This window comes from Electrophorus electricus, chromosome 7 (genome assembly GCF_013358815.1).
Source record: "Electrophorus electricus isolate fEleEle1 chromosome 7, fEleEle1.pri, whole genome shotgun sequence".
In the NCBI taxonomy this organism is placed as follows: Eukaryota; Metazoa; Chordata; class Actinopteri; order Gymnotiformes; family Gymnotidae; genus Electrophorus; species Electrophorus electricus.
The window spans coordinates 15,633,121-15,657,890 of NC_049541.1; the positions used below are offsets into that span (position 1 = coordinate 15,633,121).

At 45.1% G+C, this 24,770-nt stretch overlaps 1 protein-coding gene across 5 annotated transcripts in view; it reads left to right on the forward strand.

Annotated features, from left to right (window-relative positions):
• The window catches only part of grip1 (glutamate receptor interacting protein 1), a 185,672-nt gene that overhangs the window by 60,323 nt on the left and 100,579 nt on the right, over nt 1–24,770 (forward strand). For 3 of the 5 annotated variants that reach the window (XM_035528226.1, XM_035528227.1, XM_035528230.1), the window contains exon 1: nt 18,373–18,505. The exons of the other annotated variants lie outside the window; for them this stretch is intronic. In XM_035528226.1, coding sequence (XP_035384119.1) covers nt 18,373–18,505 — 133 coding nt within the window. Of the gene's footprint in view, nt 1–18,372; nt 18,506–24,770 lie in introns of those variants that run through there. 5 annotated transcript variants of the gene reach the window in all.

Consider the following 24,770-nt stretch of genomic DNA (forward strand, 5'->3'; position numbering starts at 1 on the left):
AGGTGTACATGACCAAAAAAAGCAAAACGGGGTCAGTTTTCACTACCTGTGGATTCCAAAAGGTCAGAGGTTGTGTGAATGACCCCACTGGACCACCTCAGTGAATTCATGTTGTGGCCTGTGCCAGGTGCAGTCTCTATAATTGTGCGTGTAGCAGTGGTGAATAAAGGTTCTACATGGCTTGTGCTGAAATCTGATACAGCAGTCTTGTGTTGTGCTAAGTCTTTTCTCATTCCCTTTATTGAGTTTCATAATGTGCTCAGTTACCATCTGCACAGAGAGAATGCTCCAAACTGTACGTGGCCTCTGCTGTACAGCATGTGTGTGACAGGCAGCACACTGGAACAGGGCTGCAAATGACAATACCTGATAACTGATTAAGCTGTCAGATATTGTTTGTTTGCTTGTTAGTTTGTTTGTTTAGAGCCCCTGTCTTCATGGCCGCTGGCCCGAAGCACCATCTCTGAATTGTGAACTCATAGCCCAGCACGGTCATTCAGTGAATCTGTGAACATAAAATAAGGGCTGGAAATGTGCAGTGATCTCCACCATCTCTGAGCCACAGAACAACGTCTTTGATCGTCATAATTATGATGAAGTATAGCAGTAAATGGATATGACGACTAGTATTCGGAGGAGTGGAATCGTATATGTCGAAGCCCAACACCTTGTTTGATTATAGTGTTGATGTATGAAGCTTGCATTTGAATCTTTTAAGGTGGAGGAAGGTAGGTGACAAGCTCATTATCAGCTAATCAAGCATCCTGCTCCATAGCTTTTGGAGAGCAGCACAAAATAATGCCAGTGGCAGATGTGTTATTTTTGAGATGTGCCATTGTGCTAATTGGCTGTTTAAAATGTATTAAATGAATAATACGGTTTACTGAGATGAAGTGGTGTAAATTAAATGCATAGTCCAAATACTGCATTAAGTGCTTGATTTAATTTTTACTTTTACTTCCCTGCATATGTAGACTAAATATTTAACTTTTGTTTAACTACATTTCCCTGCTAACTCCAATTACTGCCGTGTAATTGCAAATGTTTCTGCATTTAGACAAATTGCAGCATTCTACAGATCACTGCAGATTTCTGTATCCTGTCTGAAAACTAATGTAACAAAATGGTACTCATTTATTCAAAGTCTGAATCATCCACACAAACATAACCGTCATAAAGCCTGGTTAGCCTTCCACCGCTGAAAGGGATTTTGTTAAATGACTTCTCTGCATACTTCACAAGCACCATTGTAATTGTTGCAAAGAGCTTTCTGTATACTACACACAAAATGGCAGAAGAGCTTCTATTTGTACATTTAGACATTTTCAGGTATGCATTACTCTTAATAAAATGCATTCAAATGTGTTGGTTGTAGGTGCCTCTGTTGTACCCTCTGTGTAATAGGCCTGTCATGTAATATGTATGTAATAGGCTTGTTGGGGAAGAAGATGGCAGAAGGCAAGGAGGAGATGTCTATCCCACAATGCACTGTTACAGCTTTCCGCCTGAATGAGTGGCTGTAGATGCGTGTGCAGAGAGGCTACTGCAGAGACGGCGCGCGCACCTGTGCCTGGCGACAAAGAGCAGCACGTGTCAACATCCAAGCCTCTGCACGCACTCCGTTTCCCCGGCGCCATGTAAGGCAAATGCAAAGCTTTATTTCTGCCGCGGGTCACCGTCGTGAACACAAGCGCCACGATAAAACCCTCCTGGCTGACCTCCTTCTCTCCTTATCCCCCACGGGCCTCCGGATTAGCAGGAGCGACGTTGGGCTCAAAGCAGCCAACCCAAAATCTGCAGTTGTCCTTTGTGCAGGATTTGATGGACACTTGCTCATTGTGCTGCCAGTTCTGAAAAGGTTCCAGTTTGGTTGCAGAGTGTCCGCTGAGACTCATTGAATATGTATGCCGTTTCCTAAACGCAAATAATTCATGCCAATCTGAGCTTGTGTTGGCAGCACACGTAGAAAACCAAACCCTGTTCAAGTAAACAGAGATAAAGGTTTGTCTATAGACAGAATTACCCTTCAGAATGCTGGCCAGAAATGCCAGGTTTACAAGGCCCTGTTTTAATATCATGACATTTGTTGTGCTGGATTTGCACGTAGGGCACAGGGCTAAAACCCACCGATTGCTCCATGCCAGCAGTGGAGGATGACACTTCGCTAACAGCAAACAGATAAGCGTGTTTGGGACTATAAAGAAAATGCTCACACTAGCGCACTTGCCCAGAGCCCGTATCTACAGCCCTGAATACATGTCCCTGGACTATCAGTGTTTAATCAGGAACGTCAGCCGTTGCGATATCACTGACCTGGCCTGATTTGTCAGAATCTTGTTTCTCTAATGAGGGCAGCTGAGAGTACAGGTGGCCCTAGGCACTCGCTCTCTCGCTCTCTCGCGCTCTCGCACTCGTCCTCTCCCTTCCCTTGCCCACATGTCATATTGTTTGTATTTGTTTTTGTTGTCGTTTCTGCATGTGCAGTGCTCTGGCCAGCGGGCAGACAGTACCACTGAACCCAGCGGAGCATATCGGCTGAACCGACGGACTCTTCCGAAGCAGAACGGTTTACCATGACCTGCACTGAAAGGCAGGGTTGCATGCATGCCAGAGCTATGGTGAACAGGATGCTGCAGCAGCCCTGGGAGGTTTAAACTCCTCCTATTTTAATAGTCTTTCATTTTCAATGAAAATGAAGGTTCCATGAAACTGCTACACTGTGAAGTGTGAAATTTATGGTCTGAAGAATGTGGCACATTAACAGAGGAATGTAATTTTGGCCTGACCATAGCTGATAATTCATTTAGATGAACCTAGGCCCAACGGCCATTTTATTGCAGCTAGCTACTCTGGTTGCTCTCTCATTTTGGTGAATTGTAGTAAAGTTATAAAACCTTCCCGTTCTTCCCAGTGCTCACAGGTATGCTCTCCCTGTCTCTCTGTCTCTCTGCTCTTCCCTCATTCATCCCTTGTTCTTTACGATATTTGTGCCCATGTGCACACATGCTGAGATGACTCTGAAGACTTCAACTTTGAGGGCCAGCTATCACCCAGCACATCACAAAGAGCTCCTCTGCTCGCTCATGCAGTCCAGCCTCAGCTACTTGGCTAGCCGTGCCCCCTCTCTCTCTCAGCACAGTCGAACAGCCTTGCTACCCTTAGCACCAGTGATCATTTAGACTTCCAGCAGACACAACACATGCTGTTTAGTTGTTTTTGCTCTGCAGGGTTGAGCCCCAAAATATATTAAAGTTTACTGTAGCCTGGTTTTTGGTTTTAACTGTTAAGATTGACGTCTATTCAGAACAGCTGCGTTGCTTGTTATTTCTGCTCTGTGCTTCTGGGTCTCGAAATGAAAAGTAAAATTTATATTTTTAGAGTCTGGAGGATTATTGTGCAGAGATGACGGGGTTAGATGTTTAATTTCCTGAGTAATACAATGTTGCCCCCGACTCTAATTTTAAATAAATCATGTGTGCTTGTAAATGATGTCATTCATGTGTTCCTAGCCCAGGCCTGACTTATTAGTGATGTTGTAAGGGTATTTCATGCCCTGTGCTTACGGCCTTTGTAACCTCTCATGCGCAGTATGTCTGTCTGACGTCTTTTAGGTTTTACCCGTCACCTCTTTTCAATTATACCTTTATCCCAGGGTTAGTTTGCTACCTAGGCTTGTTTGCCATAAGCCTTCCAGCATGAGAAAATGAGATCTAGCTTTTAATCCGTGCATCAAACTTCCTTTTTTCCCCTTTTGTAACCACTGACGTGGTGTTTGATGTTTTGGGTCAGCTGCCTTGTCTGTTTGCTGGAGAGATTGGCTTTAGGACATTTCAATACATTATGTATTCAGGAGGAGTGTGATGCGAGGAGCAGAGATAGGAGTGTGATAAATAAAGAAAGACAGCGATGTGACAGCAATATGAACGTGTAGGAGAGGCGTTCCAGGAGGATCTACGCACAGAAGGCACCTCATGGCGAAGTTTAATCAAACGCAGGTGGAACAGGAGCGAGCCGGGGAGGCCTCCTCTTCACCATGCTCGTGCCGTTCTCCCCCTGCTTGTTCGAACTAAAGGTTCGCTTCACATTCTCTGACTGGAAGGAAAGTGGTACAGCTCTCCCAGTAGCTCTCTCGCACTGCTGCTGAAGTTATTGATACATGTGCATTTATTTCGCTCTCCCAGCTTCCAGCTAAGACCACATTTGCATACCATGACCCCCCCCCCCCCGCCCCATGTGTGACTCGCATAAGTCCCTTGTTGAGGAAATGCTAGGAGCCATTAGAGTGTGCTCTGGGCCTGCTTTTCTCCCTGCTTTTTGGAGCTCTGCTCAGCATGTTGCAGAGAAGCTGCCTCTTGAAAGGGGAACATATTTTAATGGAATTGTTTAGCCAATCCCATCCCTCCCCTGCGTTCCGTCTGGACACCCCCCTCCATTCTCCAGCTCGCTCATAACACCAGACAAAGCCAAGCGCGGCATGCCAACCCACCGCTCCAATAATTTTGCAGCGTCGGATCGGATCAGCGTGCTGCACACCTTAACAAGAGCAAATTGACCTCGCGTATAGCTGGAACATGGAATGTGTGGCAGGCACTTCACATCATCGTCCGCCGCTGGCTTCAATGAACAAAGGGTGCTAGTTCACCTACATAATGGACATTGCTTAGTGTGGTCACACTGCTCATGGAGCTTCTGAAGATCTTAGTAAACCGGCAGTCAAAACTGAGAAGAGTAATTGGGGCACCACCCGGATTAGCAGGGAAAATTGAGTAATTTTCTACATGAAATTGGGAATACCACTCTTGAATTACAACCATTGCAGCTAAGAATATGTTTGAGTAATCAGTGATAAAGGAAAAATGCATATAGAAAATAGAGGAATATGTTAATAATGATTTGAGGTAGTGAATTCACTAAAATGGAGCTTTAGCGAAACAAACTTAACAAAACTGAATTCCCCAAAACAAGATGAACCTTGGTAAACGTGGTGAACGAGCATGACTAGCGATGCCAACTCATGCATAGGTGTAAGTAGGAATACACAACTTGCGCTTTGTTGGGTTCAGCCTGGTTGAACCGGCTGGGCGAACAGCAGAGTCCCCTTTCTGTCATGTTTCTGGTTCACAAGCCAGCTGTTCCTGATCCATTAGACTAGGCTCCAGAAGCTGGCTCAGATGGAGAGTTAGCCGAGTTTGTACATAGACCTTTCCAGAAGGTGACATAGTGATACTGAGTCTTGGTACTGGTATGTTTTGTAGGCTATTCTTGTCTTTGCTGAAGATTCTGGAACTAATTAATTGCCAGCTGGATGAGACAACTTCTATCTCCATCAGCACAAATACAAATTGGTTTGCTTGAACAAAGTATAGGTCAAGAAAATGTCATGAATTTCCTTTAAGGCCTTTTAAGGAGATTCACCATGAATAAAGTTAAAATAGAATAATCCTACTTTTCTTGAACAATTTCACACCTCATGGTCATGGAATGAAGTTTTCAATCACTTAAGTATCATAAACATGTAGATTATGCAGAGTGATTAAACTCACTTTAATTCCTTTCCTGTTCTAACTTGAAAGCTACAGACTACTAACTTTAACTAATATATTTTGTCTAATTGGTTCATAGAAGATTACCGGTAAGCACAATTATAAGTGATTAACATTTATTTACAATTAGCATGAGGTAAGCAACGTGGAATGAAGACAATTATAATGAATAATAATACTAATGAGAAAGTAATGGAGAGAATAAGAAAAGAAACAATGAACAAATTACTAAAATATTAGAAGCAAACACTACAATTATACTTGAACTTACTACAAGATTTAAGGTCATATCGAACATCACATTAAACTGTTATTATTTTGTAGAACTTATAGCTGTGTGAATGAATAAAATATATATATATATCAACATTTCTCCTGACCATGTGGCACTATGAACCTATGAATGAATTTATTATACATATTGAGAGTGATTGCAAATAAGTGTCTTTTGTCCTTGGGATGTGCACAGAAAATGTTGGTTGTCCTGGTAAGTTAGTCTGATGGAATTTAGAGTCAAGCAAAATAACAAGCTGCTAGAAGGTTCCTGCATTTCATTCTGTGAATTTCCGACACCTAGGCTGTCCTGGTAAAGGGAGCAGGAAGTCAAATGGTTAGGCACGGGTGATGAGCCCTGATCTAGTGCTGTTTTTTAATCAGAGGAATAAGGAGTGATCTACCTTCACTACAAGAACTAGATCAAGTACTATATTATATTAGGGACAAAACTACCAGCATAGTAAATCTACTGGTAAATCTCCTGGAAAAGTACGATTTAGGTCCTGGTGTAATAACATGCCTTACTGGTGTGTGTGCTTAGGTTCCAGGGTTTGGTTAGCTTTCTTTAGTTTGTTTTTGCTGAGCACATCTGCAGAGATTTTTAAGACTAGTCAGTTCACACTATTTGGTCATGGACTTTTGTATATTGTTTTCTTGATGTAAGATCCTATATCTTAGTAGTGAGTGTTTTTTATCGTCTGAAAGTGATTCATAATTGTCTTGTTTAAAACAAATTGTGTACCTTTAGAAGTTCCCTTCATATGCTTTGACAGTGACTGGCTCTGCATGGAAATGGTTCAAATCCTAGCTGGAGGGCAAGTCCTATCAGGTAACATGGATAGGGTCCACATCCAATTCATGTAGAAACTCCAAAGGTGTTCCCCAGGGCTCAGTGCTAGGCCCTATTCTCTTCTCTTTGTACCCTCACTCAGCCACAGCAAAACTGGGCATCTGTTCATCCCAGGAGCTCCCAATCCTCAACATGACCTCACCATTTCTTTCAAGAACTGCCTGGTTCAATTGTATCTTTGACTCTAACCTACTATAAAGGCTATTATACGTTCTATGAGTGGATGACAAAGCACAGTGTGCTAAGTGCAGAAAATGTAAATGTACTATGTAAATGCTGGGCTCCTGAAGTTTGCTGTGCAAATAGCTGGCTGCTACTCACTTTTCACAAAAGGTCTACAAATGGTCATTACCAGTTCTCTGGCTTTCTGATGTTTAATGGCTTTCTGATGTTCTGTTGACTTTTGCATTTCAAATATATTAAGTGGGTGAGAGTAGACAAAGAGACCGAAAATAATTCTACACATATCGGCTTTTATAGGAGATATCAATAGTACCTTGGAGGGGTCTTTTATGTAGTTAAATATCCAGACCATCAGCTTCGGCTTTTCAGATCTATGGATGAACGTGAGTAGCTGTGAATTACTGTGAATTGCTCTGAAGGTTAAAAGACACTCCTTAAGTTATAATGACTAGTAGAGATGCCACTCATTTTGATTGCTGGGGATTGATACCTTCTCATAGACCTTAGTCAGTTGGCACACTTGTCATGCCAATGATAAAGTTTCTCTAATTTGGCTCAGTCACCTGAGTTTGGGAATTGTTTGCCCTCCTTGGTGAACTCAAGGTTATCTTACTGCATCCTAATTACACACACTGTAATACTTCATTGATTGGGCCTATAACAATGCCCTTGCTGGCATTTTTAGCTGAGCACTGTTTTGACTGTTGGATTTGTGCATGCGTGCATGCATGCATGCATCTGTGTGTTTGCACAGGGATGTGTGTGCATGTGCATGAGTGAGGTGCCAAGTTTCATACCATACACATGTGACCTTCATGAAAGTCTAAGTTCCCCTACTATTTGTGTGTTTGTTTGGCTGTTTTATGACCGATCATCATTAAACTTAATTGCTGTCATACTGCCAAAAGCTGGCTTTTTACAGCTCCGCTTGTTAAATGCTAAGCGATAAATGGCTCTGGGTTTATGTTTTATGCTCAGTAAAGTAAAGAGGGCTAGTTGAGAAGGTCACCTCGAGAGGCTGTGATGATGACGACGATGATGATAATAATAACTTTGTTGTTGTTGCTTATTGTTGCTACTGTATCTCCTTCATATGTAATGTATATTTTATGTGTAAATGTTGACTTAAAACCTCATTTAGGTTTGTAATGAATATTCATAATAGGCACACAAGGTTTACTTTACATGCACAAACTGATAAGGACTATAATTTTGGATTAAATCCAAACCGGGGGGGGGGGGGGACATAAATGAATGTGCTATCTGAGTATGCATCATTCCCAGTGTTGCATCCACATGTTTTCACCTCAGCACGGAAGCAGTCATGCACGTTTCACAGTCACTGCTCCCGATCTGAACCTGTCAGGGCACAGACAGCAAACGGAACTGACCATCCGCCCACAGTTCTGGTAGAATAGAGGATGGGCCCTGGGAAGGCATGGGCCTCTCATCCCCTAATTGACTGTTAGGATGGCTCCTTTTGGCTACGGTTAATAGGATTATTGGGATCTTATGGGACAGACATGTCATCCTCTGATCAAAGGAACGCTGGCTGCAACCTGGATTGGATCTGGCAATGCTTTTCTCCTGCTTACTTCTCTGCAGTGGATGGATGCCTCTGGGCCCTTAAGTGTTGCTCTGCTCCTATAGGTATTCATTTGTGCCTTGTCTTGTTTTGGTCCTGCCCCTAAAGGGTTTAATTATGAGGACATTAATAGTTGTAACTGTATTTTGGCAATGACCGAAAAAAAATGGTTGGGGGGTAAAAAAAAGCTTGTGAGACATGCGATGATGATTAAAATTATCTGTACACAGGATTTAGGAAAAAGTAATGAGAAATCGCAGTAAATTCAAGTGTGCTGTGTTGCTTTTCAGCATACTTGCTCTTAGTATTGACCTGGATCTCAAGATCCAGTAATCCCTGTAGGTTGGTGTGGATTGGTGAATCAGGAGGACGAGTCACTGCCTTCTCAGATGAATGTAAAATGGCCCCAAAACAATGACGACGCAGCCTTCAGGCCGTCAGACATAGCCACCACACCCCTGCCAAACAGCAGATGTGCTCGTTATAAGAAGATGATGCCTTCCACCTTGTCCAAGTGAAGAGCCTATGTTGGGGCAACTACTGTTCTGAGATGTGAAAGACTGTCAGTGTGGAGAGACGATGTCTCCTTATTCAGGATTTTCTATCACCACTGCACTTCTTTAACCACACTCATACAGATGTGTCAGTAGATTGGAGCTAGTCGAGTATTGCGCTCGCTATTCGGAAGGCTCCTTGAGCTCTGAAATCTCTCAGTGAGTCAGAAATGTTGCTCAAGTAATCTTGCCCAACATATTGACTCTTGCGTGACGAGAGGAGGCTCCTCGCTGTCTGAAACCTGCCGGCTGTAAAGGTGGCACATCAGGCATGGCCTTGCTGCACATCTGTTTTACATGGAAGCAGTAGAGAGTGTGGAGTGCTGTACTGCTAACTGATAAAAGGCTGAGTATCTTTACATCTTCAAGTCTAAAGATGTGCATCTTTTACATAAGGCAAGATGTCATGCTGAAGGTTTAATTTTACTTGCCACACTGAAATCAGCAGAGGTTGTTTTTTTTCCACTTTTTCCTCACTCTTCTGTTATCACTCGAAGTGCATCACACCCCATTAGGTAAGTTACATCAAAGGGAAATATCAGCATAACTGCCATACTACAGCAACCCACACAGAAAGTTCCCTACACAGAAAGATGATTGTGTTTACTGTAGCAAGTTCAGCTTAGTCACCCTTTCTCTTTTTTTGCTTTTGTATGTGCTCTGAGCCCATCCGGTTCAGTCCACTACAGTACTGAACATTTTACTATACTGCAAGTTCAAGAGTGCACTAGATAATGCTCAAACTTCTCAGTTGTGACAAGATGTTATCTTAAGATGTAGGGTTGGTTTGAGTGACAGTTGGAAGAGCACAGTTACAAATTAGATGCACTAATCCATGAAATATGGCCATTGCTGTTGTCTGAGAGAGAAATGTTTGCCCCTGATCTGGAATTCTATGGGGTATCTTGTCTCCAGCTAATCTTGGGAGCTGCTGCAACAGAGTGGATTCCTGCAGTAAAAAGCTTTATATTTGAAGAAGAAGCGCCCTGAGCAATCTGTGGTCTTGACAACTGTGCACTGTGCCTCCAAAGATAACTGGCTGTGATCCTTTGCTGTGATCCACTACATTGTTCAAGCCCCCTGCAGCCTTGGGCTCCCACATCTAGAGTGTGTTTTTGCTGTGCTGGGCCTGACCTGCTTAATTTATCCTCACCTTTGTCTGCTGCTATATGTAGCTTCCTAAAAGTGACAGATTATTTAAAATAAGAACCTCGGTGTGCCTTAATTCCTCATGAGTCATATTTCTATACCGTGACAATCTTTGTATTCTGTAAATCCACTGATGTTCTGTGTGCTTCAGTGATCAGTTCCCTTGTGCTCGAGCTTGTTATTCACACTTGTGAGGGTTAAGGTGAACCATGAGCCATATAGGGCTAGGCACCGCATTTGTAGCTATAGCCATGAAATGCTTACGTCTTTGGACAAGTAAGGTGACCTGGTGGTTGTGCGAATGATCCCTGAAATGTAGGAAATGTTGGAGGGAAACGTTAGCTGCCAGTATGGTCAGTCACCCTGCTCTCGGTCCCTTGCAAGAGAAGGCTTGAGGTACATCTGAAAGCTGTGAGAAAGGAGTTTTCATCTAATCACAGTCCAAGACTAGTGGAGAAGAATGGTGCTTATGCTAATCATAGTCCAGGAGCAGAGAAGGAGAATGGTGCTTATGCTAATCACAGTCCAGGAGCAGAGAAGGAGAATGGTGCTTATGCTAATCACAGTCCAGGAGCAGAGAAGGAGAATGGTGCTTATGCTAATCACAGTCCAGGAGCAGAGAAGGAGAATGGTGCTTATGCTAATCACAGTCCAGGAGCAGAGAAGGAGAATGGTGCTTACGCTAATCACAGTCCAGGAGCAGAGAAGGAGAATGGTGCTTATGCTAATCACAGTCCAGGAGCAGAATGCGAGAAATTTCACCATTTCACCATTCCACCATTTCACTGCGTGTTGTACTGCGTGTTGTACTGTGTATGACTATGTATGTGACGAATAAACCGAACTTGAACTTGAACTTGAAAGGAGCTTAATGGCTAATGAACAGTGCAGGCTCAGCCCAGGCTTGAGCAGAGTGTTCCTCCGTCCTGCTGCTGATAGGCACTGGGCTAATACACCAGTGATACATTAGGATTGAGCAAGTAATGGAATTTTAAAAACTGGGATTCTGCCATCTCCCCTAATGCAGTCTAAACCTGAAAGTGAATATTTGAGACTGCATGATCTCTGCCTATATCTCATGTTTATCATAGTTATACCAGTTCAGCAATTTTGCCATGAGATCCAAGCTAGCTCCCAAGCTGTCATGTTTCCAGCTATTTCTGATCTGATAGTAGACAGCAAATAAAATATTTATGGACTTTATATGTATGATATGGCCAAAAGTATTAGTACACCTACACACTTAAAAGAAATGTTATGACATCCCACTCTAAATCTATAGGCATTAATATGGAGTTGCTCCCTCCTTTGCAGCTATAACAGCTTCCACTCTTCTGAGAAGACTTTCTGAAAGATTTTGGAGTGTAGGAATTTTTGCCCATTCATCCAGAAGCGCATTTGTAGTCAGGCACAGATGTTGGTCGAGAGGGCCTGGACTGCACTCTCTGTTCTAGCTCATCCCAAAGGAGTTGGATGAGGCTGAGGTCAGGGCTCTGTGTGGGACAGTCAAGTTCTTCCACACCAAACTCAACCAACCATTCCTTTATGTGCACTGGGCCAAAGTGATGCTGGAACATAATAAAAGGGCCTTCCCCAAACTGTTCCCAAGCATACTATTCCAAGCTGTAAGAACTGTCCTAGGCCAATCCCTGAAAACAACCCCATAGCATTATCCCTCCTCCACCAAACTCTACAGTTGGCACAATGCTGTCAGGCAGGTAATATGGTTCTGGCATTCACCAAACCCAGATTTCTCCATAAGACTGCAGATAGAGAAGCTTAATTCATCACACCACAGAACACAATTCCACTGCTCCAGAGTCCAGTGGTGGCGTGCTTTACACCACTCTATCTGATGCTTGGCATTATGCTTGGTGATGTAAGGGTTGCGTGCAGCTGCTCAGCCATGGAAACCCATGCCATGAAGCTCATGGAGCAGAGGATTTGTGCTGATGTTAATGCCACAGGAGGTTTGGAACTCACAAAGCTCAGGTGACTTACAGACCTCGTGCTGTAACTTCGTGATCTGACACTGTGGCTGAGTTGCTGTGGTTCCTATACGCTTCCATTTTTCAGTAATACCACTCACAATTAATCACGGTAAATCCAATATCTAAGAGAGAATAAATTTCACAAACTGAGTTGATGCAACTCTTTCAGCATCCTATTACAGTATCACACTCAAATTCATTGAGAAGGACACATTCTTCCACAAATGTTTATTAATAATGCATGGCCTGATGTTTGATTTTATGCACTTGTAGCAATGGAACTGAATGAAAAACATTCATTCAGTTATTAAGAGGTGTGTCCCAGTACTTTTGTCCACATAGTGTAGCTCAGCAGTGTTCAGTCTTATAAGTAGTTTAATTTTTTTTTCGGTTTCACAAAATCTTGCATTGTCTCCTGCACTTCTCAGTTTTGTAGAAAACTATAAAAAGATCCAACTTAAGGTTGGGCTGATGGACAAATCTGCCTTAAAGTCAAAAACTGTATGTATTACTTATCACTCATAAGTATTATGAGTATTACTCAGATATCACTTTGAAAATGATGAACACATATATAAAGGCTTGTCGAGTCCTGCCAACAAAAACAAACACCAGCCATTTCCCCTTTATGTGTAATTATTTTTCATATTGATTTGTACCTTTTACATTAATATGCTAAAATATGCTATCTTTAGACATACGTCATTCATGTAGGAATTTTAAAATAATACTTATATTATTGTCTTTATTTTGTAGTAAATATAGGCCAAAAACATTGTTTTAGTACCAAAAACAAATTCATATAGTCATACAGGATAGTCATACCAGACAGTCATAAGTGATTTTTACAAAAAGAAAATGCCACGAATATGGTTTTTGTTGCAAATCCTCTGTTAATGAATTAATTATTTATTAATTAATGTAAGTAAGTGAATAGTTATTGAAAAATTGTAAAAGTATCTAAACAATTTTCATATCTTTTGTAAGACTATCGCTAACACTCCCCCATGGTGTCATCCTCCATTAATGCTTTCCTGTAGACATCTTCACATGTCAGTTAGGTAACAGTTAGCACATCACTAATCCAAAGTCACATCACGTATGTGTATTATTTAGGTCTGTCATCCAAGATTTCTCCCTCTATCAGGGATGACACATAAAGCCTGTGGTGGGGTGGGGTTTCCCTGAGGATGTCTTGTGACCTACTCACTCCCATTCATCACATGGCGCTCACAGATAGTTGATGGCAGTTTGTATTTCTACAATCCTACCAGCATTACTGAGCAATTGTGCATATATGTGCTGTATTGCTGTATTGTTTTGACTGAGGTGTTTCTGGTTTTTGTTGTGCCTGTCAGCTTGGCCTGTCAGAGCTGCCGTGAGCAGCAGATCACTTACCTTCTGCTGAACATTTTCACGCCTTTCCTTCTGTCATCCTTGTGAACTGGGTTCATATCCTGCACCTGCGGCGCTGGCAAATAAGCATATTCACTCTGAGCTCAGCGCTGCCAAAAATCTTTCAAGAAAAATGATTGTAACGTGCAGAAGATCAGGGAGGCTTCGTTCCTCTTAACAAAGCGCTAAGCGCATTGCAGCAGCGAAGCATGTTGCCGCAGCACAGCACCAACAGCAGCTGGGAATTCATACCCAGCACGGCATGCTTGATTCCAATTGCACTTCATTCACACCCTGATCTGAATGTGATTTCACCAATCTGTCCCTCCCCCCCCCCCCTTATCTTTGATTCAAGTTCCATCTGTGCTTCTGCTCTGACTTTCTGCTGGGTTTTATCAACTGATCTGCAGCAAACACTTAACTACACTACCAAAGTTGATAGAGATTCGATGTGGATCCATTTCCACTTAAGACAAGCTCCCAGTGAGGTCTGTTCCTGGATCCTGGGCTCTGTACTGCTGTAGGGCTGCTCTGATCTCTGCTGTACGGTGCTTCTGTACTGCTGCTCTGACCGCACGGGGCCCATGAAGCTGGTGGATGGACGTTATTAGACAGGGCCTGTCCTCAGCTGCCTCGTCCGCCAGCTCTTTCCACTCCTCCGGCTCAGGCTGTAAACTGTTCCCTGCTAAACAGGAGCGTGTGGAAACCACCAGGGTGACCACAAGCCTTATCTTCCTGAAAATTCAATACAAGTCAATATAGTGAACTGTCTGTATTATTGTGTAAGCTGCTTGGAGCATCATCCATTGCTCAGGTTTGCCTGATAAGTTTGATTTGCCAGAGAATCTGCCCAGCAGATACTTAAAGCACATCTTTGTGATATATGAGGGCCTCCCACTTTTGAAATTGTCATTTACTCAAATTTCTCCCCATGATGTTATGCGTGTGTGTGTGTGTGTGTGTGTGTGTGTGTGTGTGCTACTCAGCGGTAGACTATGTTTAGAACTACAACTGAAGGGGTGGTCCAAGCTATGAATTTCATTTGAATATTTGTTACCAGTGCTGAAATTAGCAATGACTTACTGCATACCCCTATCTAATACAGTTGAATATGTAACTAGCAATGAGGAACATATCTGTTCCCACGTGACCCATCCTCTGTTATTTGTTCATAATGTGCAGTTGCTTTGATTGTGGATATGAGAGGTAGGTGCTCTTCCACTGAGGATGCCTGCTCTTGTTTTGGTTTTTTTGCTTTAATAACCAGTGTGGGCAGAATCCGTAGACAACCTAAATGTCTGAAATGCAGATTTTGCTTGTTTATTGCTACAAAAACCAAGTTAGGGCTGGATTTTACAAGCCTGCACACCCTGCTGCAGTACCATGTCGCTTTGGGCCCTGTCATTTGATGACATTTTGATGATTATGAATGCTTTGTCTTTCAGATGTGCCTTAATAGGCATTGATTTTAATCAAGTTACATCAGTAATATAATGGTACTGTGCTGCTACTGCCACCATTCACAGTACAGTACCAACAGCACATCCTCACTCACCGGGAGATCTAACGTGAACCTACTCGTGAAAGCCCCCAGAGATGAGACTCTGAGTCATAGAAATAAAATAAATATCTCTAACAAAAAGCCCCTCCACTCTTACACCACCACCCATGCACGCTGAGCAGCCCGTGTTCAGAGTTTGCGCCGAAAGAGAAAGTCAAATAGAGATGAGCTGGATATAAAAGCAGGGGCACTTTGTAATGCTTGCTAAAAGCACGGGCGGAGAAGAGAGCTCGCCTGAGCCCTGGCCCGTGATGAATTAGTAAAGCCAGAGCCATTCAGACTTCTTCAGGGCAACAGAAGAACAGTGCACCCCTGAAACGTCTGCACACACATGTTTGCTTGAGCAAAGCTTAGAGCACTTGACTCAGCAATGCTGTGTACTTTCGGTAATATTCAGTGCTTGAATATGTGCTTGATGGTATAATGCTTTATTCCACCATGGGAATTCACTACTCTGTTCCGATATACCATTTTCATTCACACTGGATCTCATTTTCAGTTCTGGTCCTTTGTTATTCCCCAGCACAGTTTGCCATTTATTCATCGGCAGAGTTAACACACTGTTACAAAGCAGCTCTAACAGCCAAGCTGGTATTGAGACTGCTCTGCCTAGGTGGAGAGTGAATAATGTGTCAGAGCTTTTGCGTTTCTGCCTGCCTTGCTCGCGCCTGTTTCCAGCGCACTCGCATTTAAGCTGGTCTTTGTGCTTCTGTGTTAAATGACTCGCACCATGACTTCACCGCAACTTTCAGCACTCAACCTGAGATGTTATTCCGCTAAGGCATGAACACGAGACGGAGGGCGATATTTTGGGGTTGACGCTGAAGAGAGACCAGGAGTGGTGAGGTGGGGGAGGGAGAGAGACCAAGGGCTTGGCAGGAGCTCCAGGTTTATGAAACAAGGTTTCTCCGAAACAGCTGCCAGAAGTGCTCATTCTTGCACTTCCTGGGCATTCGGTGTTCGCGAACGCACCCCTGGTGCACCCTCACATCAGGATGATTTTCCGCTTAAGTGCTTATAAGATGGTTGGTGCGTTCGCCTCTGCTTCTCAAGCCAAATGCTGCTGCAGCTCCCAACAGGCCCCTCTCTCTCTTCCACATTAACCTTCATGCCAAATGTATCCATGGTGCTCCGCAAAGGAGTAACACAATTGCAGATCCATGCAGCTAATTCAATTACATTCCCACTACCCTGATCGTGTCTGGGATTTCCCATTTCCCCCAGACCAAGAGCGGATCTGCTGAAAGTGTTTTGATTGCTCCAGGTGCTAGACAGATTGGATAAACAAGTCCACGTCTCCTGACAGTGGTGTATATGTTTTCCCAGGAGCAGATGTTGCAGCCCCCATAGCCTTTGCATTCCTTTTCCCTCGACACATTTGCCGTCTCCTGCAACGTTTCAGAAGTAAAACACTCATCTGGTTTTTTGGGGTTTTTTTTTTTTTCTTCAGTCATCAGAGAGAAATCTCTCAAAGTGTGCGTTGTCACAGGGTACTCCTGATTCACCACATTATTGCAAACGCTTCTGGTGTTGTTTACACTCTCTTTGTCTGCATCAAAGGCTGCCCATGCCTGTCTCTGTGCATTACAGGCGGTATGTAGAGGAATCAAAGGGTGACGCTTGCCAGCATTCTTGACCATGTGTCCTTCCAACCTCTGAGGCCAGCTGAGCAATGCTAAGCCATGCAGTCATGCAGCGAGGATTAAATTGGATCTTCAGTGCTTGTGTGCGCAACACAGAGCGGGCACTAACCGAGTGCCCACTACCTTTTACAAATAGGCAGCCCGCACCCCCATCGTGACGTGTGTGTCTGAACAGAGATAGCGCTCAGGCAGGCTCCCTCCAACATGCTGGTGCAGTGTCCTTGCCTGAGTGGATGTGAAATGTGATTACGATGAGTGGTTCATTGTCTCCTGGGTTGTGTGTTTAGTCCCTGCTGTGAATATGTGCCAACTTCCCTCCCATCACCAGACATCCGGGGTCCTGTATAGTAATGCAAGCATGCAGCTGTTGATAGAAATACTTCAGTTCCAGGGTCAGGAAATAACAAGGTAAGCCCCCAGCCACGCTCGTGTGTCTGTGTTTTTGGAAATAGGCAGAGGTTTAGTTTTTTTCCTTGGCCCTTTGAGACAGCTTTGCCTGTGTTCCAGTGCTGAGCAGCAGCCTGGCCGTCTGGCTGGCAGCGCGTCTCTCGCCCTCGCCTCCATGTTCCCTCTGGCCAGCGGTACCCGTGGACACGCAAGGCACGCTCCCGGTTTGCCGCGGGGGACGCCAACGCACGCTGCCCGGCTGGCTTGAGCCGAGGTGCCGCCGACGGGTATCGGGCCAATGAACACGCGCTGTTCTGGCCCGCTAATGCTGTTAGCGCCCGAGCACGTGTCCAGGGTGCGTGGGGCTGGGGCTGGCTTGCTCCTGCTGCAGGGCGCTGTAATCCTTTTGTTTGCTTGCCAGCACAAAACCCTCCTCCACCACCCACCGGTCCCAGCATGTTTCTGTGTATCCTTTTGCGCTTCTCCGAGCCAAATTAGAGGGCAGTGTCTGGAATGCCTCCACCCCGCTGCTTGGGTAGTATTCACGTGGTGTACTGTGCGCACCCGGGTAAACACAGGCAAAATCCTCACACGTAGCCGCTACACCTCCCCCCTTTCGACTTGGTGGGGGTGGGGGTGGGGGGCTCAGAAGAGCAGTGGAGGGGCGGTGAAAACTCGTAGTCCTGGGATTCCTCGCCTGGTTGCCAGATCCTTTGAACTTTGCCTCTCAGACTTCCTCTCCCTTCTCAGATGAAGAAGTGTGAGGAGCGAGCCTGCTTGTGTGTGACCGTGTGTGTGAGTGTGCGCCCCCCCCCCCACCCGCCCACCCACCCACCCTCCCTCTACACACTCCACAATGCGCACACCCTCTCTGGCACTCGCACACGGAGGAAGCGCGGAGGAAGCTCAAGGCTGGGCTGAGAGCTGTACACTGGCACTCTTCTCCTGGAGGAGGCAGCCAGCTCCAGGGGAGTGCCTGTGTGCGCAGCGTGCCGTGGATATATGACCTGTGCTCTCCTCTCCGGCGGACAGAACTAGTGCTCGCCTCCCCCCTCCTCTCCTCCGCCACTGCCTGCCTGTCTCTCCCGCTCCCTCTCTCTGGGAGAGCGCTCCTTGGCTCTTTGGGAAGCAGAGCCGCGCAGACACGCGGACGCCCCCCCCCCCCACGCACACCCGGTCCTGCGCCCGTGGCTCCACTGTGTCCGGAGTGCGGCAGCCTGCGTCCGGATCGGTGGCGGCGCCGCAGCCGCCGGCCATGGAGCGCTTCCTCGGCTTCGTCAGGCAGATCCGCCGGTCCCGGCGCCGCAAGGGCAAAAAGTACCGGCCAGAGGAGGATTACCATGAGGGCTACGAGGATGTGTACTACTACGCCTCGGAGCACCTGCACAGTAAGTGCCCCGCATCCACCCCCTGCTCCGCCCGGCTGCCCGGCGACGGAGTGCGGCTCCTGCGACCGCACCACTCATTGTTTTGCTGCCTCTGTTGAGCGTTCCCCTCCAGCTAGCTCCGACGCAGCAGGAGACTTTGCTCTGCTCTCAGAAAGGGCTGTGAATCAAGAGGCTTATGCACGGCTCATGAAACCCAAAGGAGCGTGACCAGGTCACCGTGGGGGTGTGTGCGTGTGTGTATATTAAGGTCAGAAGTTGGCACATTTCTGTGTGTGCAGGCGTGTGCGTGCGCGCGCGTGTGTTTGGCCGTAGTGCTCACCCTGACGAATGGGACATATCGGTTAGTGTTTACTTCCATCGATTGGGAGTGAGTTTAACGGCGTGTGGGTCGTAAAGCAGCACGCTGTGGTCAGCTGCCCGGTTTTCCTGTTTGCCCTACTCCTCTGCACACTGGGGTCTTCCCTTAGTGTTCTTGTCTTAGCTACCATGTGAATGCATGTACACGGGTGGGGGGTGGGTGGAGGGGTGTTTCATCCCTCCCCTACTCTGCTGACTGGCTGCTTGTGGCTGTGCTGTAAAAGCCTGCTAGCCGCCTGTCTGCCTGTCCCCTTTTCATCTGTTCTGAAGCTTTCATCTCTGGCATTCCTGTGCTGCTCTGCTCGTTGGACTTAACCCCCCACAGCCACGCTGCAGTAATTAGCAGCTCCTCCTTCCACCCTCTCTGACCTGTGCTGAGGCGAGCAGGCTTTACCCCAGCACCCCCGGGGGCCGAGCAGCAAACGACAGGGTCCGACTCCCCTAACTTCCCCATCATCCACATTCTTTGCCTCGCAGAGGGGGAGGGATGTGCTATCTATAGCAGGTGTTAGCGGGGTCCCCCAGCCTCACTTTACATTCTGCAGTGTGTTGACCAGGGTTTTGAGCTTTCCGGCAGGTTCTACTGCAGAGCTTTCAGAAAACCTGCACAGTTCAATTAGGGATGTTGGCTGTCATTTCATAGTCCCCAAGATTAAGCAGCTTCCTTAATTTTGATGCGTGTGTGTGTGTGTGTGTGTGTGTGTGTGTGTGGGACATTAAGAGCGTTGAGATGACATTGAGTGGGTAATGAATCAAGCAGAGATCAGTCACATTACTCAGGATTTATAGAGTCATCGCTATAAGCTGTATTGATGTGGCTGTCAGTGTCTCCGATGAAAATGTTATGTTGAGCGAACAACAGCTCAGACCCCCCCATCCGCCGAGTGGCCGTGTCCGTTTTTCATTCTTTGTCTGAATTCAGGTTAACTGCTTTAATTGATCGTACACCTACTATTAGGTTTTATTCTATCACACAATGTTTTATGTTTCATTTGCACAGAAATAATAATAAAATGGACATAAGAGCACCCTGCTCTCTCGTAGCCTCACTTTTGCATGCGTGACATTGCCATTGATTTGCAATTGCCAAAAGCAACGCACTTCAGTGTAAAATTGGCCACCTAATTAACCCAGCTGGAGTCCGAGTGAGTCCAACACAGGCAGTGTGGAGAATAAATGGCATTCTGAGTGTTTTAAGCTCTCCACCAGGTACAGAGCTGCTGTGTTTTCACTCACACTTCCTGCCTCTACCTGAATGCTGTTGGTATGTAGAGCAATTAAGGCTTAATGACAATCTGAGATGGCCCCGATGCTTTGAAAATCTGCACATACAGCTAGAGCTAAGTACAGCCAGCGCGTCTGTAAGCACCAGAAGCTAATTAACTTCTGTGTCAAAAAAAAAAAAACAGAAAAGGGAAAAAAAAATTCCTGGAAATGTCACACTAGAAACCCCCACCCATTTTTTATACCAATTTCATGCATAATTCATGGAGAGGCTGTAGTCTGCCCATCCTGTACATTTATCAAACACTTACTCGAGTGGGACCCTGCCATTCACTCTCTAATGGGGCCCATTCGTCCACCCAGGGACTTGCTGGAGCCCTGCCCTCCTTGCACGGGAGGTGGCCGTGCATCAGGACTTCAGAAAATGATGCATTTCACCATGACGGAGGGGGAGAGTCAGTCAGAGCATGCTCAGTGGCCATCCCCGGGGCTAGGCAGAGCCAGAAAGATCAGCCATCATGGTCTCGCCATGTGTTTACTGTAGCAGATGTGATTCTCATTTGGAGTTTTCTAGATTCCGACATTTCTGTTGAGTAGATCTGTCCTTAGGGGTCCGCTTTTCCTTCTTAAATGACATGGAATAAAAGTTTTAAAATTATTGAAAGCCTAAACAAAAAACCTTGGGACCACCATCTTATAGCCGTATTCATTGTCTTTAAAAAAGCCATCCACCGACTGCTTTGAGCTTAGTGAGAGGGTTTATTTGTAGCTATGGGTCATAAAAAATCCAAGACACACTGGCCGTTTTCTTTGTTTATATGATCTCTTTTACAAGGCTGCTTTTTGCTGTCAAATGATGGTAATGTAGTTGTTTCCTAATTTAAGTCACAGAAGTGGAATAATGTCTGGAATGCTTAATAATAAGATTCCAGACACTGTTGGAGGAGCTTTTTTCAATGTTGAATATTTGACTAAAGAAATATTTCATTCCTAGATATTCTAAGGCATTAGACTTAGTTTATACAACAGAGGTACTACTAATTTTGTCGGTCTTCAAGTGTAAAATAAGTCTCTGAACTGATTTTCCCATGGCTGAAATACTTACAAAATATTTGCTGAATTGCTGAAGGGCATTTAAGCGTCACTTTATTAGGTACACCTAGTCTATAGTTGTGCAGAACAGACTGCCATGTATTTTGCAATCAGTTGTATGTTGTAATCTGCCACTGCAGGCACCAGCCTTGCAGTCTGAAGTCATGTGATTGGTTGCGTCTCTTTTCTTACCTGGCTTTAAACAAAGGGCAAGGGTTCGCTGCATGCTTTTATGATACACTTCAGCTATACCATGAAGGCACTTGTAAATTCTCTTTATGCAAACACTTAGCACAAAGTGATATGGTAATACGAATTTACATATACATACACCAAATCTCCAGACCTGCCCTGCTTTTAAAATGGGTCATTTTGAAAGAGGCAACTGGAAACATGACACAACTTTTGCAGAGAACTAGACAGATTACCAGTAGTCAAAGTTTCTGAGTTCACAGCACAGTCAGACAAAGACCTGCTGCTCTGCAGTGGTTCCAGCTATAGATTAGGCATGTTGGAATTGTTTCAGGCTCATTGTATCTATGACATTGAGCATTTAGAATACTCATTTCGTACTATCTTAAGTATCAGGGGGATTATACTGTTATAAATACTGAAATAAATCCATTCAGCGCTGATGTATTTGTCTTTGATAATGTCATTGTCCTGTGGTTTTTACAAATGAGCAACAAGTGTGAAAAAATTAAAGTGGTAAATAAACACACCTGGTTTAAACAAGTCTGTCTAATGCTTGACAGCCCCCTCTTCAGCTCGGGCCACCACACGCCCACAGGACCACTTTTCACTTAGAGCTTTCTTCCAAAAAAAGAATAAAGACTAAAGTTGGAAAGACTGGCTTGACTACAGAGGATCAACCTGATAGCATATTCTACCCTGTACAGTGTCATCAAGGGAGCTTCCAGGACTTTTTGCTTATCTGCAAAGTTGGAGTTGTATAAAAGAATGTGGCAGTAATGTTAATATTCTCAAACATTGCAGGGAAACAAAGAGCCACACGAAAGTCCTGGCATATCAAAGTATTAACTTCCCTATTGCGTTACATAAAGCCCAGCAGGGAAATTTAAATAAATATCAAACAGATTGTGATTTTGACTCCAAAGAGAACCTGTCTTCTGCTTAGATGAGATGTTTTGTTTTCTCTAGAGTAAGAGATTTGGAGTGATTGTTGTAAACGGCAAATAATTTGCATAAATCTTTCTGTTATTAACAAAAAGTAAGTAAGCTTGGATGAATGGCATGGAAATTTACGCTAAACCTATCGGCCCCCTTACGGTGGGGCTTCTCTCATTGGACGTTTATTGGGCTGCACACTGGCAGCCATTTGGACTGTGAGGATGTCTGAAATGGATGGGTTTTAATGAGCTGCTTGCAGTTTGCAGCAGGTAATCAAGCCTCATGCTTCCCCTAAAAGCCTCTCTCAGAGACTTCCAGCGCTAGAATTGATGCTAAGAGTGCTCACTTCATAACCCTTCCTCCTTAAGCAGGAACCTCATCCGGGGGGGGGGGGGGGGGTCTAGGGTGAGAGGTGGCTTCTTTTGGATTCGTGTAAAGTTCATCTTGATGCACTGCCTGGCTTGGTTCTTCTCACCAATATTTAAATGTTTCATTCGAGTTGTTGTGCTGCGACTTTCCTATTTGTTCCCATGTTTGGATGCTGGTCCTAGCGATTAGTCACCATCACCCTAAAAAACTGTAGTGAAGCTAATTGGTTAACATAAATCATCTTGTACCATTTGAATTATTCCCAAGCGACGTTCTATCGAGTGCAATATGATAAAAATGAACGTTTTGTTGAACTTTTGTTGCTTTGCAAATATTTAGCGCAGACGGGCTTATTGAGTGCCGGAGAATCAGAAGGCCACGGGCACGTTGTGGACCTGCAGAGGCTCTCGTGGGATCCTGCTGGATCTTCTCCAGTCTCTGCCGTCCCAGCTTCCTTGCGCGCTGTGAGCTGATGTCCCAGATCACCTCAGGCCGTGCTGTACCATGATCATTTTTGCCGCGCTGCGGGCATCGTGGAGGCCATGGCAAAGTGAGAACCCCTGCCCCTCCTCCCTGGCCTGTGCGGTAGAGCCCGCAGCCTTGAAGAGACTTGATGAAACTTGATCACGTTGTTTGTGTCATTAAGGAAGACATCAGGCCTTAATTACAGACGACATTGGAGTGGCATGTCCTGTGTGAGTCGGGACATATGCTGCACCTCCAGAGAACTGCAGTGTTGTTTTTTTCGTTTGTTTTTTTTTCCCTGCGGCTGCGGGCAGCCTCCCTCACCGTAGCTGCATTATGAACTTGTAGCCTCCGCCATCACACCTCCTTTATTAACGTCCTCAAAGAGGACGGAGGCCTTTTCTCTGTGCTGGATGAGCCATTCGGTGTTGGTGCTCAGCTTGCGGCTTCTGCAGCACTCAGCTTTCGCGAAATGAAGGATTCTATGCAGATTTAACCAGAGAAGATTCCTGTTCCTTACCTCTACCAGACCCACTCCAGGTGATTCTAGAGAATTTCATCAGTAATGAACAGACAGGAAATTGAGGACAGTTAGACTTCGAATTTTGAATCCTTAAGTCACTAACAATAATAATCAAAAAGTATAAACAATCACATGAAAAGAGATTTGGAGAATTCAGAAAAAAATAAGCCAAAAAGTAGTAACAGCAAGCACATTTACTAGCCAGTGTTATGTGGCAGTCAAGGGCACACTGAAATTAGGATTGTTTTTCAGTTCATACGAGGCAGCACAAGTCAGCCCCAAAGGACACGATTCATCTCGCCCTTCGTGAGGCGCTTCTTGACTTCCAGTGTTAGGCTTCTGACACGCCCTTCCAGATCAAACAGATCACTGTCATTTTCAGCAGCGTGCCTTCTGGTGCCTCCCGAACCATCCGGTTCTTACTTTTAGCACAGTTGTTGAGCACAGGTCTCTGTCCGAAATGGCCCGGTGTCCCTGTGGGTGCCTCACGGTTTTGACCGAGGCCTGGACCTCCACCCGACGACCCCGCTAGCACAGAAGGAGGTGTGGGTTTCTTAGCAAGCACCAGCGTCCTGCTCGGCCGGAAGGCCCTCTCTCTCCTCCCTGCTTCGAGCGCCCTACCTCATGCTTGACCACCCTTTATCGAGCTTTCCCCTCAAGCCTCTCCCCTCTTCTGCCTCTCACTCACTTTGCCCTGACTTCACTATCAGCGCAATCCATCAAAAGTGATATGATTAGAGGTTCCAGCTCCTTCACATACACTCCCAGCACTGTAAGCCATTTTCTGTCCCTGCAACTCTCTTCGTCTCTCTTTCTCTCTCTGCCTTCATCTCTCTCCCACTGTCTGTTTTTCAAACTGTCCTTCCCTGCCGTTTTCTGTAGCTTTTATATCTCTCTCCTGCTCTTTCTCTCTTCTACTATGGCTTTAAATCATTACACATGCGAAAAGATTCGGAGAATACAAACGCAAACACGCAAATGCAAAATTGCATGGATCCTTAAAAGGGTCTTTGTGGAGTGACAAACTGGAGCTTTTCTGAGGGTCAGTCAAGCACGTACTTCACTGTCCTAAAGCTTGTTCTTATTTTGAAATGGACTGTTTAA